A 17,669-nucleotide genomic window follows, 5' to 3' on the forward strand; every position below is an offset into this window, starting at 1 on the left:
TGGCTAGAATGAGATTTTAATATGATTTTAATAAAAGTGATGAGTCTATGATGAGTGTTTAATGAATTTCTGGTGAGTGTATGGTAATAGGGGATGGACTTCACACACACACACAGGCACTGAAGCGGTCAGCTCTGTCTGTATGAAGTGATGCATGAAGACGGGTATATCCAATTGCTGCCCAACTAAAGATATACACTTCCACACACACACACACACACAAGCACGCACGCACACACACACACACACACAGTGCAGTGAACTCATGGATATCAGTGCCACCATGAAGTTGGATGATACGCACCCACGGACTGGACCTTGTCCAGCATAGCTTGTAAGTGTGAGCCGTCACCTGTAACGTGGAGGAAGTGGAATCTTAGAAAACATCTCAGAGTACATTGTATGTCTAGATGCAGTACTAAAAATGCCTCTCTTTCATGACTTTATAGTTCCTTATAAAATGTTGAGTTTCTCTAGAAACCTACAAACTCTCTAAAACTATATAGCCATATGCAAAAGTGTGGGCACCACTGGTCAAATCACACCTCTAGTTTTGTTGATTTTCTAAGTGAAACATATCTTCCACAGAAAACTCACTTCTGTACATTTTAATGCATAATTACTGTTTATTTGTTGATTTTAATACATTTAGGAAACACACTCACACAGCGGGCACTTCATTATGTACACCTACTTTGTATATACACTCTATTCCATTTGATCAGCTCCACTTACCACACAGGTGCACTTTGTAGTTCTACAGTTACAGACGGTTGTTCATCGGTTTCTCTGCATGTTATCCCCCTTTCCTTCAATGATCAGGACCCCCACAGGACCACCACAGAGCAGGTATTATTTGGTTAGTGGATCATTCCTAGTGCTGCAGTGACATTGATGTGGTGGTGACAAGTGGATCAGACACAGCAGTGCTGCTGCAGTTTTTAAACACCTCAGTGTCACTGCTGGACTGAGAGTAGTGCACCAACCAAAAATATCCAGCCAACAGCGTCCTGTGGGTAGCGCCCTGTGACCACTGATGATTAGAGGATGACCAACACAAACTGTGCAGCAACAGATGAGCTATCATCTCTGACTTTACATCTACAAGGTAGACCAACAAGGTAGGTTTCTCTAATAGAGTGGACAGTGTGTGGACACCACTCACTGTGGCACACCAACATGCCACCACCACATCAGTATCACTGCAGTCCTGAAAATGATCCACCACCCAAATAATACTCTGTGGTGATCCTGTGGGGGTCCTGTCCATTGAAGAACAGGGTAAAGGGGGCCAACAAGGTATACAGAAAAACAGATGGACTACAATCTGTAATTGTGTAATTGCATAATCGTAGAACTACAATGTGCACCTGTGTGGCAAGTGTAATTTAAATGAGACAAACTGAGTGTCTTAGTAAGATGTTGGGCCACCACAAGCTACAAGAACAGCGCCTTCGCATATATTGTACTGGAGGGCTCACAGCACATGACCTTCATTTTCATATGATGATCATTTTCATACCCTTCAAAACAGTCAGACCCCTCATGCCCTGTGGTTGGGAGTACTGTCAATCAAGAAGAGATCACTCCCATCAGAACTGAAATGTTCCATCATAGAATAAAGTAGGCCCTCTCAGTGTATTCATACATGCCACAGAGCATGGTAGGATATTAATTGCTATCTGGAAGCATGTTCTCACAAGCTTTATAGCCGACACTCTGCACTGGGCATGGTGAACTTCGGCTTGTGTGCGGCTGCTTCAAAGCGTCCCATTCTATTGCCAATGCTTTTCTATGGACATTATACAAGCTGTATATGCAGGAGTTGACATTTCTTTTACTGCTTTATAAAAAAAGACACAGATACATTCAGCGCTGTTGGGTCCTGTCACCTTTCTCCTGTCACCTTATTAAGCACTTGCTCGTAATCCAGACAGACTGATAAACACCTGACACAAAAGATCAAGGCCAAGACAGTATAAGCTTTTCATGCACACAGGCCAGAATCATTGCACTTTCACTAATATACGCAGTCAGCAGACTGAGATATCAGTCAGCAGTGCGTCATTATCGGAGCAGAGTGAGCTCCCCATCATAACACACACAACAGAGACACACCCGTCTTTCTGTTGCAGTTTTAAAAGGGCAAAACGCAGGGGACGTATAGAGGACAGAGCACAAACCAACAAGATGTAAAATGTAACATGGATATTTTGTGTAGTTTAAGGGCGGGGAAGTAGAACGTACTTTAGTCATCTTTTTGTATTTTTAATCATACTTTTTGTATTTTGTAATTTGTATTGTAGCAAGGTTATTGGAGAATTCTGTCAGCAGTCAGACAGATTTTCTTGAGATTCTTGAGTTTTCGTACTATAAACCCGTCCCTCAGTACCTGAGTGAACTTCTCTCATACTATGAACCAATAATAAATTTACATCAGGGGGGAGAGCCTTCTCATACAAGGCTCCCCAGCTTTGGAATAATCTTCCAGTCAGTCTCTGGGACTCAGACACAGCCTCAGTCTTTAAGTCTAGGCTAAAAACTTACTTATTTAGTCAAGCCTTTTGTAATTAGTTTTCCCTGTCAGATAAAAGGTGCAGATCTGGGGTTCATGGTCATAGAGTATTATGGTAAACTGGGAGTGTTGGTGCTGTCATCCCGCTGCTCTCACACGTTCACGCAAGTTTGCTGACGGTGGAGCGGAAAGGAGCCCTCATGTCTCTGTTACCTTTCTGGTTTCTCCTGCCGGAGTCTCTGCTGCTCTGTTAATACTGTAATCTGTGATCAGTCACTCTTTACAGAACTAACTCTCTGTGTGTTTTCCTTTCTTTGCCGAGTTGAACAGTTGCCCACCCTGTGTACTACAATACTTTATACTAACGCTGTTTGCTGTCCGGTGTCGACCAGAGGAGGATGGGTTTCCACTTTGAGTCTTGTTTCCTCTGAAGGTTTCTTCCTCTTGCTCTTAGGGAGCTTTTCCTTGCCACTGTCGCCATTGGCTTGCTCATGGGGGCTTGGACCTGGATTTTTCTGTAAAGCTGCTTTGTGACAACACCTGCTGTAAAAAGCGCTATATAAATAAACTTTGACTTGGCTTGACTTGACTAAACAATTCACAGCATGAGCTAGCCAGGTTAATGTTCAGCCTCTACATGGTGGGGGTAGTTTTAACACAGTGTTACAGCTAAATCCAAAATCCCTCCCATACAGATTCACAGTCAGCTTTTTGGAAATTTTCTAGCACAGATGCACCAAAAATATGCTATGAATGTAACTGTCATGTAATGTTATTTTATTGGGCTGATATTTACTGTTCTACTTTGTCATGAAAAATAAATTTACCACATTTGAAACGCTCTTTTCACTGTCCATATTTATTTTGTTAAATAGATTTTGTATGTATTTGGGTTGGAAAGCTCAACTGGATCAAACCACAACAGAGACTTGTATTGAACTTATTATGTTTTGGTTGTAACATTTGCACCCACTCTGGAAATAAAGTTAATATTTTACTTCGTAGTAGAGATGTGCAGGTTGCATATACATAAAAATAAGATTAATCTTGCTCAAATGCTTTTAAAACTATTAAGTAAAAACAAAAATATGTGCCCCACTCTCCCCACTTTCACATACCAATGTAGCCAATACAGACAATTACTAAACTCACACAGGCCTGACTAAAAGCTCTGAAATATTAATTTACAATAGACCCAATACATACTTAAAGAGTAGTCTTTACCCTTACGCACATTCTATACAGGCCTAAGGATTAGCATGTGTGTGTACATAAAAGAACGCCCTGTTTTGAGTGGTTTAAAGTCCAGCTGTGTTTGAACCATAATGACTATAAATAGCATTAAAAGGGGTAATAAGCTGTCTGCCATGTTTATTTGTAGTCTGATTAAAGAGGTGAGAGGACAGCTTAATCTCCAAATCCTGCTCCTGACCACACACGCCTCCTCAATACCAGAGGTAGTTAGAACAGCCTAAACCCATCCTCAAGCCAAAGTCTTGTAATTCAATGAATTAATGACTCACAAAGCTACCAAAAACCAACCTGAGTAGGAGTGAAAAAGAATCAGATGAAAAAAACTCTAAAGCGCTTAATGCTTCACTATAATTAACTCCAGCCAGAAAATTTGTAGCGAGAAGAACTGCCTCTCAATGATGTCTTCCAATTTGGCCGGGCACTAGAGGGTGCTCCTGAGGGAGTCCAAAATAAATGGGTTGCTATAAAGCTGTTAAACACCTTTTAGCTCCAGACATTTCTTTTTGTATCAATTAAAGAATAATTAATTAATTTTGATCTTGAAAAAGTAAGATCTCACCTTTTTCTACAAACAATACTGAAGAAATTTTAAAAGTTATGTACTTGAGACCCTCTGGTGGTCTTGAGGCCCTAAGAGCCTGCTTATCTCACTTACAGCAAAAAACGGCCCTGGATGTCATGAACAGAACAGAATGAAATTCTCATATCATGGAAAACCAAACTTTCCTCACTGATTGTGAAACAAAACAGTTTGTATGTAAACACGGCTTAAGTTTCAAAATGTAGTCCACACAAGTCCATAAATGAAAGCAAAGCTGTTAAAACAGCCTGATATTAATTAATTGATTTTATGATGACCAAAAAACCAACAGATGTACACATCCATCTACTCAGTCTACAGAAGTTTAGCCCCACCCATTCGCACTGAAGTTGTAAGGAGGGTTTCAGCTTGAACTGCTTTCTGAATGAGGCACGATACAGGGCAACCAGTCAAAACAGGTCACTTTTAAATCAGTCATTCAAAAATGAGGTACACAAAACCACATAAACGACATAAGGTGGACCTCGGGAAAAAATTACATACAAGAAAAATTTAAGACACAGGCCCTTTAAACAATTTATAATTAAATAAAAGTAAATGAGACTGAAATAACTGAAATAGGAGTGAAAAGCAGATTTCTTTTTCCACAGATATACTTAGGCAGAAGCTAAAATATCACTTGAAAATACACAGTAAAGAGAGTTCAAATCTATCAAAACTGCTGGCTACTCCAGTAAGCCAAGCAGTATCAATGCCTGGAGTATGAGTTTAGGCTACTTTACCCACTTCTGCTATTCAGCTTGATAGCACTGTAGAAGATGTTTTACCCAGGAAGCTTTTTTTAGATGTGCCTTTTATATCTTTGTTTGGTATTCTTGTTGACTTCATACTGCTGTACACGCTTCAAAAAGATAGTTCTTCAAGGGTTCTTTAGTAAAGAACACTTTCTCCATCAATCTGAAGAACCATTTCACCATGCAAAGCACGCTTAAAGCATGCAAATGGTTCTTTGAGTGTTCATGGTTCTGTATAGAACCAATGTCTTTACTAAAGAACATCTTTTTAAAGAGCGCACTTGTAACTGAGGAAAAGGAGCAGCTCTACTACTGTGTGCCTCTTCTCTCCATCTCTCTGGCAGTATTTGGTGCTACTTTGGATCTTTACAGCGCGCGCTCCGCCCTCCCATATTTAACTCGACCGGAACGCGCGCCGGGCACACTCGACTCCGCGCGCCAACCTCTCTGACCCATCTGAAAACTGGAGGATTGACCAGACTGCATTCGGACAGCAGGGTGAGTGGACAGGAGGAGGATAGAAAGCCCTGATCGCAGTGACTCTGGATCCGCGCGCTACAGTTTCAGCCAGTCCGCTTTCTGGCCCGCGCGCTGCGCCACGCTTCATTTAATGATAAGTGACAGAAGTTTCAGAGCGCGACGGCGCTGAACTCACCCTGTATCTTCTCTCTGTCTCTCAGGCTTTAACACTGATAGCGCTGAGCAGCTTCACTGAGGGGAGCCTCTCCTCTGCACTCGCCTCAGTGTGATGACAGCGCCGCCGCTCCTGTGCGCGTGCTGCACCGCGCTGATGCTGCTGACGGCACGCGGAGCCGCACCCCTGCGCAACAGGTGAGAGAGAGAGATAGAGAGAGATGGAGAAAGATAGAGAGAGAGGGAGAAAGATAGAGAGAGAGAGAGAGAGAGAGACTCAGCATGGGAGAGAGAATGAAGGAATGACGTTAAATGCTGCAGATGGGTGCTGGTGTTCTTTTTAGGGGACCAGATGTACCCAGGATGAACATTTTGAAGTTTGGGGTGCACTGTGCATTTGGCTGGTCACCACGAGGACAAATGCTTTCGTATTTGAAAAAGTAAAAGAGCCCAAACTTTTCATTTTGTATCCTGAGGTTACGGCTGGGATTAGATCAGAAATATGACAAAGCATGCTGGGAAAATGATCATCTTTTTTTTTTGCACAGTGAGCGGACCTTCATATAGTTTCCCTTAATTTGCGACTGAAAAGCGCAGCACTTACAGCGCACTGTGACTGTGAACAGCGTCGCACTCAAAAAAGATGCTTCTTCAAGGGTTTTTCAGCAGAGACGACGGTTCTAAGTAGAACTATGTACATTCAAAGAACAATTTAAAACAACTTAAAGGGTTCTTTGCATCATGAAAAGGTTATTTAGGTTGATGGAGAATGCGTTGCACATGGGTCTATATAGAACCTTTCTGAAAAGGGTTCTTCTATTGTTATATAGCTTTTTGGTGCTATATTGACCAATTTTCAAAAACCTTCTATGTAGAATTTCTATCAATCTGAAGAACAATTTCACCACGCAAAGAACCCTTTAATCTTGTAAAGGGTTCTTTGAGTGTTCATGGTTCTATGTAGAACCATTTTCTTTACTAAGGAACACTTGAAGAACCATCTTTTTTAAAAGAGTACAGCAGTACAAAGTCAATAAGAATATCAAAGATATAAAAAGCAAATCTAAAAAAGCTTCTCGGGTTAAACATCTTCTCCAGTACTATCAGGCTGAATAGCAGACATGGTAAAGTAGTCTAAACCCAGACTCCAAACATTATTACTACTTGACTCTAGGATAAAAACAAGTTGAGTAGAAGTGAAAAAAATACCAGGTCAAAAAACTACTGGATAACTTCACTAGTTACTAACTAACGTAACTAAAACCTGCAGCAGAACATACTAGTACAACACAGTGTCTTTTAGCATAGGAACTAAATTCTGTTAGAGTCTATTTTTCTCTTTTTTTATCCACTTACTGAAAAAATTTCAGAGTTGTGACCAAGGCAATGCAGTACTCTACAGGGGACATGAGCTACAGATGCTGTCACCAACAAAATGGAATGAAACCAAATACAAAATTAGTAACTAAATAAACAAAGACAAAACTATAACTGAGTAAAAAGTAAATTCCTTTCCTTACAAATATAAGTAGAAGCAGATGTGAGTAATAACTAATTACATTTACCCAGTACTCAAGTAAAAAAAATAGGTGACTATATTCAAATGATGATACTGTAGCATGTTCATGGACTGTTTACATGTGAGCTTAACATTTAACATTAACCCATTTACTGGGTTAGTTCTGCAAAGGACTCTTATTGTCTTATTGTTATTGTAAACTCTGCCTATGTATGGCGTAGCTGTGGCCTACAACAGCTGGAAAATAAAGCACCAATACTTGTGCGAAAGCTGTGTCTCTTTTAATAGCGGTGATACTTTTACTTCTACTCAGGTATATTTTGGAGGAAGGCAATCTACTTTTTACTCAAACTCAGTTTGAAGTTTTAGCCCTTAACATTTACTTAGTAATTCCTTTTGTGTTTAATTTAATTATGTTTTTTGGTGACAGCATCTGTGCTGCTTTGCAATCAGTCACAGAAGAACATAGCCCATTAAACTCTAGTGCCTAAGCTGATAGATGCTGGATGTACTACCAAGTTCTGCTGCGATTCTATAAGTCATTCAGTGCTTAGTTAGCTTTTTTGACCTTTTAGAAAGGAACTTTTGCTTCCATAAAAAATGTATTTGAGTACATGTAACTGAGTACATGTAACAACAACTACTCACCTCTGCTAAATAGGGCAGGCCATTCTTAGCATTACTGTCAGGAGATCTCACTCACCTATTTATAGACACTCCAAGCTATGAAAGACTGACAAATGCAGGAGTGTGAGAATTTGAAGGATAAAAATGGAGCATCTAGGCAACCTTCAGTGGACAGCAGGACAGATAAGACAAGAGCATGGTCATCTGAAAATGTCTGTGTTGTATTAAGAGACAGAACGTAACAGCATAAATTTCAGCTCAGAGCGTTTGTGAGGAGAGATGTGGGAAAAGGTTGTGCAGCCAAAGCAAGGTCGCTCTGAGGTGATTTAGGACATTAATGTTCAACGGGGAATTAAATCCTCTTTTTCACTTTCACACAAGCATGCACACACACACACCTTATGTAAGGTGGATTTCTCTAAGTTTTTCCAGTTTATCCATGTTTAGCCTGAGCCATGAACAGTACTACGATTGCCACATCACGTATACTTAATAATGGGATGGAGTTTTAATGTGGTCATCTCAGTCCTTGCGTCACTCATCTTGTGTGAGTGTGAGGCCTCCTACTGGGCTGTAAATGTGGGAACTGGTTTCAGACTCTTTTTCACCTTCATCTGGTAATGAACCCTCCCCTCTCTTATCTCCTCTTCTTCATTCCCTCACAATGGCCTAAAGAACTGAACAATTGCCAGACTTGTCCATCTCCGGTCAGCGCTCTGTCTGCTTCAACACTCTGCTCTCTCCTCTGAGCGACTCTCCTTCCTCTCATGTTCATAGACAGGCATGGCTAGACGTGTGAGAAATACTGCACCTTCCTCTGTTTTCTGGGAACGGAACTGTGAAGAAAGAAAGACAGAAAGACTTTAGCTGGAGGTACAAGCTGGTGTAAGCTGGTTTGGGGTACATTGTGTAACTCTGTTGTACTCGGTAGATGCTGGTACATTTGAAACATGTTCTAATGGCCAGTTTCATCAGAGCAGACTTTGATGACTAAGGTGGGATGATTCTTATCTAATCACATGTCGCAGGCCAGCAGGAATACTGAATGAAAGTGATAAGAGGCTATTAATCACACTCAGGAATAACACTCACACATACACGTATTGCCAGTGGTGAGCCATTACAGTATTAGACTATTGGAGCTAGGCCTTCAGTTCAGGCCATGAGTGCCAAAGCGAGAATCAAAACCCACCTCTACAATAAAGCAAATTTCTGCTAGCGCCCTATGGGGTTTCTAATAATATGTTAGTGCTAAGCCGATGGTTGGTGCACACGCACATTTTAGATTGAACAAGAACAGCTTGTTCGCAGTCCATGATGTGTCTAGGACTTCCAGAAGGCTTAGCGTGACTCCATTTTTTTCAGTTTTAATTTACTTATTTATTTTTACACTTAAAGGGCAATTCTGAGATGTCAACAGAGCTTTCCTTTTTGTGAATTTCATGATGCATGGACCACTGCAAAAAGCCAACATTTCAAGTTGCATTAAAAGATTTGAATAATGTTTCTTCCTGCTTTTACAAAGTTACCATTGCACTTTGAGATACAAGGTTTTCTTAACATAGCACAATAAGTGAAAATAAACAGGGCAATGATTAGTTAAAAATCATGAAGAAAGCAGAAAAGACAAGAGAAGAGGCCAATTAAACATTAAGTAGAGAGAGACAGAAAGAGAGAGACAGAGAGAGAGAGAGAGAGAGAGAGAGAGAGAGAGAGAGAGAGAGGAGGAACAGTAGTAAGTAACAAGAAGCTGGGAATGAAATGAGCTGCTACCACCCTTCAGCGTTCAGTGCTGCAGTAACAGAGCAGTAGGTTTTAAAGTGCTCTCTTGTGCGCAAGAAGAGGCCGTTGTTTAGTGTTCTACATGTTCACTCAAGGCTGTTTTCTGCAGGCAGCGTGAGCTGACAGATGCAGTGTGTTGCATTATTAGTACCAGTTCATTGGTGTGCTGTGTGTGTTTGTGTCAGAGAGAAAAGCATGTGTTTAAAGACTGGTGACCTTGGTCAGGAAGGCGGCTTTGTGTCTTTCTTGTGCTGGCCTACATTTGATTGGACAGAGGAGTGATTTGGTGCCAAACTCAGGTTTTAGCGTCAGTTTCATACACACACACACACACACACACACATACACACTGTGCTCCAGACCCTGGTTTTCTGTGCCTCCAGCTCTGGTAATAGAGAATCAGGGTTTTACTTGGTCCAGTGCTGAGTGCCAGTCAGTCAGTCAGGTGTAGCTCTCACGTGTCTCTGCAAAACCCGGATCAGTAGAAAGATTTCTCCAACACTCTTCGACACCACATCTAATTTTACTACAGCTGAGCAATCGCAGGTATTAACTACTGCCCACATGTCTACTGAAGCTGAGCAGCATTGACACTATTCAACATTGCAAAATTTTCCAACTATACAGTACTACCATTTCAGATGATATTTAAGATTGCATTAATAAAGTTAATGAGCTCATGCTTTCTAAGTACTGTCTTGCAAACTTGACATAGCTTGTTTCCATCGATTCTTTGTTGTGTAATTCTTCTCTTAAAATCACCTTAGACAAAAAGCAGATATCTAGGAAATAAACATACAATTTATTTAAGTATTATGAGCTGTTCATTTAAAATGACATGAAACACTCAGCTGGTGACATACAGTACTGAGCAAAAGTCAGAGACCACCCTTGTTTTTTTAATAAAAGACCCTTAAGTTATTTTTTTCAAGAGATATTTCTGAGGAGATGAGGAAGGGGAAGGAGAATTAACTATAAAATTGGCAGTTTTCATATAGATGTATATATATATATATATATATATATATATATATATATATATATATATATCAAGAGAGAGAAAGAGAGAGAGAGAGATTAAACTTAAAGCTTTCATCAAACTCGACTCTTGCTTCAAAACTGAAAAAAGTACACAGGTGTTTCTGTCCATCCTTCCACTATGAGAAGACAACTCAACGAGTCTGAAAGGATGTGTAGCTGACAAGAAGCCATTACTGAGAAAAGGAAATAGACAAAAAAATGAAACAAAGAAGCTGCTGGTGTTCTCCTCAGAGCCCAAATCTCAACATCACTAAATGTGTTTAGGATTGCCTGGATCGTGAGAAGCACAAATTGCAACCAACTTCAAACCAAACATCCATTATTAGCACTGTAGCATTAATGATATTTTGAAGCCTGTGTGTTTGTGTAGCCTCCAGAATGATCCTGATTAGAAACATTCTGTTAGGGATTAGTGGGAGCCAAGCATTGCCCTATATCCTCTCACACACTAAGCAGTGCACTCAGAAATGGTGCCGTTTCTTTTTCTATTTTACCATATAATGCCACTCAGTGACATTACCTTTCCATGTTTTACTTAAATCTACTATTACCTTAGGGATACTTGCATTCTAGGAAAAATCTCCAAATAAAGACATATATTTTTAAAGAAACCTTTATAAGGGTCCACACCACTCATAACTACATAACTCACATATAAGTTTCATAGAAGTGAATAGTTTAAGGTTTAAAGTTTATTTTTCCTTTTTTAATCTTAAGACATAATTTTCTAGTAAATGCTTTTAATTACTCAGTAACTACTGTTAAACTAGTATGTAAGTTATGTAGCTATGAAAGTGAACTAATATGTGGGCCCTGAGATTGCAACAAGTGTTCATAACTTTTAGATGTTAATAACTAGATAATGATTTTACACATGTAGTTAATAAAGTATTAATACTTGAGCTAATCCAAGAGATGAATTATGCAATAACTGTATAAAGAAAGTATGGCAGGTAATCCCCTTTGGCAGTAAAAAGACTGGCTGTGGGTCCAATTTCTGTACAGAGCCATAAGTTAGACGCTATCTGTAATCGCTAAGAAAAACAGACCCAGAGGTCGCTCTGTCCCTTTACCACAACACCTAAATCTTTTATAAAGTCACTTGTACTCTTGCGCTAATAACCTGGTAAGTAAATTGGGGTCAAAATGGATTTATAACACTAAGGTGAAACTCATATGCTAATCCCTGTAAAGGCGGCTCTCTCTAACAAAGCTGACATAAGGCAGGTCCTAATGCAGTGTATCACATAACTCATAGCTCCCTTTCATATATAAGCTCTTCCACTGCTCAGAGGGAGGAGACAGATTGTGTTGCAACTCTGCTGTACTGTTGCAGCTCTGCCAGCCGCTCTCTCAGCTTAACAATTCACTAAACAGTTTAATTACTAGAAAGAAGCTGCATCACATGATATAAAAATCAACTCAGGTTTTAACAAGTAATGATTAAAGAGAGACGTTTGTATCTTACATAATTCAGTCAGTGTGGAGTTCAACCAGACCCCTTCCTAGATGGAACCTCTCCATCTACAATAGAAAGAGGAAACACAGCCAGGTATTTAGAGACAGGGCGGGCTCTTCAGTCAAAGCACAGAAAAGAAAACGAAAGAGACAGCAGTAAGAGAGCACTGCTGAAAGAGAAAGTTCAGGAAGGACTTTTCACCTCACTGTCTTACTCAGAAACGCTTACACATCTCTAAGAATAAAACTTAGACTTTCGTCTATGGGAGACAGACCAGACACAGTCACCACAGTCTGAGACAAAAGGCAGAGAATGTCCAAGTTATATTACTGCATGCCACAGGTCATGCCACTTGAGGACAGCCTTAAAAAACCTTCCTGTGAAACAGACTATGTCTGGATCTCAGGAGTCTCTGTGTTTGGTAGAACTGTCCCACCTGGCCAACAGCATTCTGGAGGAGCAACATATTTTTGTCATTTGCCAAACTTCTAAGAAAGTTGTGCCTTTCTTTTTTTATCACTGCGACATCCATCAAATGTTAAGTACAGCTACCTGGTAGCATCTGTGTCTTCTGTATTACTAGACAAAAAGGTCAGTGGCACAAAGTAAACTAGAAGCATAAGGAGGAGTACATCTGAAACATTTTTCCTTCAAAAATAAACTAGTTTTGTAATATGTTTAGTGCAAACATACATGTTTGAGTACTGACAGAATATGAATGCTAGCCACTTTCAAGCAAACAAAAAAGTATTCTGGAAAATCAAACTGGAGAAATCGTTCAGCCACTCAATGTTAAAGCAATAAGGAGGCAGTTTTAGTACAGAGGTTACGTCTCATTGTCTTTATATGAGGCCTTTCTGCAAACTTTAATGAAACAATACAAAGAACGCAACGTGTACAAGTGCATTAAGATATTCATTTACACACGTCTAATCACTAATGTGAGCTCAGTACAGTCCTGTTTAATCTGACTGATGTGACGTGTTGCAGTATACATATTTTATAAATGTGTTTATATTTACATTTACATTTGCTGCTCAATTCTTTTAACTGTATGTACTGTTTTTATGTACCTCTGTACTTCAATACTTGATTGTAACTGTACTTATCTCCCATTGCACATCCCTTAGATAAGTTTCAGGTCAGAATGCCGCTTTAACTCGTCATATTTTACGATTCATCACTGCATTTTTAACAAATCACAATCACAATATGTAGCAATATGACTGCAGTACTACAATTTCGCCCATACCATGCAGCCCTCTGTTGGCATTTGAGGAACAGCAACTTTAAAACTTAATGTTCATATTTGATTGTACGTGTCTGTTCTCTCCTCTGATCAATTCTTCCCTGCTCTTTCTCTCTCCCTCTCTTTCCCAGAGTGAATTTTCCCAGAAAGCTCTGGGAGGTGGAGGTGGGAGGTGATATGGCCTTGGAAACGGTTTCTAGGCCTTCAGTTGCTGTGAATGAAGTGTTGCGTGAGCGCCGTTTGGTCTGGAGAAGTCTCTTGCACAAAGAGCCCCCACCGAGGCATTCCTGCACAGTGCTCAGCCACAGCACCAGTGGCCCTGCCACACGCAGGCGGGGCCGTCGCCATGCCCTCATAGGGACGCGGGGTCATGGGCACGGCCAGCTGATGCGCGTGGGCTGCGTATTAGGCACCTGCCAAGTCCAGAACCTTGGGCATCGTCTCTACCAGCTCATTGGTCAGAGTGGAAGAGAAGAGTCCTCCCCAGTCAATCCCAGAAGTCCTCACAGTTATGGATAAGACTGTATCTGATGACAGGCTTCACCCAACACCTGAAAACAAATCCTATGTGACAACAGGGTCTACTTGGCATTAAGCCCTTAGAATACAGGTTCAGAGCTAGCATCGCTGCAAGCTAAAAGCCCCTCTCAAGGCTGGGTCCCAAGCGTGGAATAATTTGTTCTCATTCTCTTTAATACACAGATGTCTCTCTCTAGTGACCACTTTCCATTATCTCCACTGTAATCCTGTACTGTTTGTTTAGAAGGAGATTGCTCTCTTACTTCAAATCTCTTTAATCACCTTTGGCTGAGCCTGCCAAAGTTAAATTGAGTACAAACACACGCAAGAGGACACAGCCATATCCATGAACACAAACAGCATCAAACATGCTGTCAAAAGCTTGTAAACGGAAATTCAACTATGTGCCTGACCAATTTACGTGCCTACACAAGATTCCTTAATAAAAACACAGTTGCTCTCCTTTACATGAACACATAAACAAATATGGACAGCCTCACTCAGTGGAGCCTTGGAGGAATGTCTGCTGTCCTCACATGCACACTAATCAAGTAGGTCAAATTTACTTCTCAGACATGTGAAAGCACTTTAAAAGAAAAATGTTTTCATTAACCATTTTAAGACTTGAACAGAAAACATGTTATTTAAATCTAAGTTAAGTGTTGAAATGTAAATATTTTAGAAACATGCAAAGTATCTTTATCTGTATATGTAGTGATCTGTTTCCCTAACATGTTTATACATTAACTAGCTGTCGTATTCAATAAACCTCTTGACATGCTTATTTTAATGCCACACTTGTCTCCTTGTTTGCTTACTTGGTGACCAATACGTTTGCACACGCAGAAATACGTCACAATGTACCACAAAAACACTCGTAATGTAGGGCATCATAAACCTGAGGTCTCTTCATGAGAAGTATGAGTGGATGTGAGTGAGAATGTGTAAATGTCAGTGTGAGCAGATCATGATCACCATGACATGCATAATTGTAATTTTATTACCAATAAACCAATACAGCCTTCGTCCTCTGTCCTATCACGCAAATGGGTTACTTATGCTAGTGCACTAACAAGCAAAACAAAAACAAAAAGGATTACACAGTACTGTGCAAAAGTTTTAGGAAGTCACATGAAATGTTTAAACCTGTTCCTCAGCAGCAGGTGTGCTCATACCATACTACTAAACTGTACTATATAACAGTTTAAATACAAATAAACAAATAAAATAGAAAGTAACAGTGATTTGTGTTTTGTTAGAACAGTGCTGTTACATTCTGTTAGAAGAACACAGGTTTGGTTCCTGATTGCATAGATTTGTTCAGTTCCATCAGCAGCGCACCTGATTTCACTTAATGAAAAACTGATGAGCTAAACAAGGTATTGGATGGTAACTGGAAAATATGGGCTTCCTTGACTACAGGTTTGCTAGTAACACAAACAAATGAACAAATAAACAGATACTGCCCAGGTAAATGGCTTTACGTGTCAGTTTCTTTTGTACAATACCAGGTACTGTATATATACACATAATACATATAAAAATACTAACATACAAGTAGAGACCGCATTATTAGGCCTACCTACTCGACATCTGTATGTAATAAGCTGTCATAATGTAAAGGTTAGTGTGTAATGCAGGCATTTATGAAAACAGTATCATAATTTGAAGTCGGTTGACAGATGATAACAGTTGTCATGTTTCATGTTCATCTTTCATGAATTGCACAAAAACACAAGTTAAAGCATGAGATGCAATGCATCTGAAATTTATCTGTGTCAAACATAATGAGAGGAACAACTAAAACTGTGGTGCCAGAAATGTGTGGATTACATTAGGACCAGTTATAAATAGGCGGATCTGGTAAAAGTGGCCACTAAGTGAGATATGTAGGCTATATAATGTGTTATGAATGCATTTGTAAATACTATTTCTGCATGCATGTTGTCTTAACGTTGGGCACTGCTCTAACTAAATCCTGTTCAAAAAGCCAATCGGAAATTTGAATGCAGTTAGACTGCCCTCTGGAGTCTGCATACATACTTCACTATAGTCTACACAAACATAATAGCCAGGAGCACTGCAGGGAAAGCAAAGTACAAACATTTGTGCCTTTTCATAAATCAATCAGCTATAAAGCCCTTTTTACCACATCAAACCTCCCATGGAGCTGGACAGCCTTACAAAAGCTACAAATACACAAAAAAGAACACAAGGTAGAAAACATCACCTTCTCATCAGCTATTGTTGCATGTGCTGAGAGTGCAGGATATGCTAGTTTACGGTAAAAATACTAAGCAAAAATAACAGCTAAGAAGCTAAGGAAGCAATCAGGGAGTCACACTGTGGGTGTGAAAAATCAGTTCAGTGTTTACCTAAAAATAATGTTAAAAAACAGAGTTAAAGAAAAAAAAAAAGAGTGCAGAGTACCAAACTCAGGTCCTGGATGGCCAGAGTTCTGCAGAGGTTAGTGTTTTAGACGAGGGAATACTCTGATATCTGCAGAACTGTGGCCTTCCGGGACCTGAGTTTGGCACTCAGGTTCTAGAGGGTGAGATGAATGCTAGGTTTCTATATGGTAGCATGTGTGTTGAGTTTTGACCTCTCACTGTTTACTCAGCACCTCTGACATAGTAACAATTACACTGCTGTCTCTCCCCCCACACCAGGAGCCAATAAAAAACAGGGGTGTTACACAGACTCATACCCACGACCACACACACAGGGTCAAATCAAAATATGAAATAACTAAAGGTATTTTGGGACACTTCCAGAACTCCTGTTTATTCACATTTTAGCTGATGCTTCCTCAATGAGGAAAGGTAAACTTTGTTAATTGTCATTCAGGGCTGATAACCTACACCCAGATTATTTGTATACACTGTCCCATTTACCTGAATCCACCCTATCATTTTAGTGCATTCACATTTTTAGTGCTTCAAGGGAAATACAACTGTTTTTTTTTTCAAATTTTCTGCATAATGAAGTCAATAAAATGCAAATAAAGTGATTCAGAGTGGTTTGATGTGAAATGCTCTGTTCTAGAGAAACTTACTAAATCAGAAATGTTAACAGTGGAGGTGATAGGAACCAGAAGTCTCAAGTGTTTAATGCCTCTAAAAGCTACAACACAGAACGTTATTACACAAAATAGTTATGGATACGCTGCCTGATATGAGATGTTTTGGGCTAAAACATATTTATTAAAGCACAGTTATGGCATGGAGGTACATGCAGGGTGTTGTAAGGCAAAACAGTCCCCAAAGAAAACTTCTTTTTTCAGATTTACTGTTATTTTACCATCAATATTACATATAAAAGATGTGTAGGTTCACTGGTCTGGACAGTAAATAAAATGGCTATGTTTGTGTTGTAGACATTATCAGTGAGTTTCTCTACAATGAAGTTTCCCACATCAAACCACTATGAATGACTTTGTTTACATCTCAGTGATTGAATTATGCAGAAATTTTGAAAAAAAAAAGAATCCCTTTAACAACTTAACTTTATTAAAGAGATTCTGACTTGTATATTAAAGTACATTTTAAAGTCATTAACTATGTGGTCGAATGCCTTTTATTTCAACATTTAAATTCCACCTGACTAAGCTGGGAGATACATGACTAAGGTGAATTAAGGACAAGACAGCACCTCAGCTCATTCACTCATCACTTAAAATCCAAAGCGGTTTTGACCAGCACAAACACAAGCACACACACGCAAAGTCTAGTAAAGT

General features: G+C 39.7%; 1 protein-coding gene across 1 annotated transcript; it reads left to right on the plus strand.

The window, feature by feature from the left end:
* The first annotated feature begins 5,546 nt into the window (after positions 1-5,546).
* adm2b (adrenomedullin 2b) lies at positions 5,547-14,722 on the plus strand. The gene is made up of 3 exons (XM_036585820.1): positions 5,547-5,602; positions 5,785-5,935; positions 13,546-14,722. The coding sequence occupies exons 2-3, from the start codon at positions 5,853-5,855 to the stop codon at positions 13,931-13,933; spliced, it is 471 nt and encodes a 156-aa protein (XP_036441713.1). The 5' UTR covers positions 5,547-5,602; positions 5,785-5,852; the 3' UTR covers positions 13,934-14,722.
* The last annotated feature ends 2,947 nt before the right edge of the window (positions 14,723-17,669 follow it).

This window comes from Colossoma macropomum, unplaced genomic scaffold, assembly GCF_904425465.1.
Source record: "Colossoma macropomum unplaced genomic scaffold, Colossoma_macropomum, whole genome shotgun sequence".
NCBI classification, from domain to species: Eukaryota; Metazoa; Chordata; class Actinopteri; order Characiformes; family Serrasalmidae; genus Colossoma; species Colossoma macropomum.

What these genes read in the sequence shown, in the direction of transcription:
- adm2b (XM_036585820.1), top strand. Translation starts at nt 5,853, where the DNA reads ATGACAGCGCCGCCGCTCCTGTGCGCGTGCTGCACCGCGCTGATGCTG. An exon ending in GCCGCACCCCTGCGCAACAG is followed by an intron (nt 5,936 to 13,545) that starts GTGAGAGAGAGA and finishes TCTCTTTCCCAG; the next exon opens with AGTGAATTTTCCCAGAAAGC.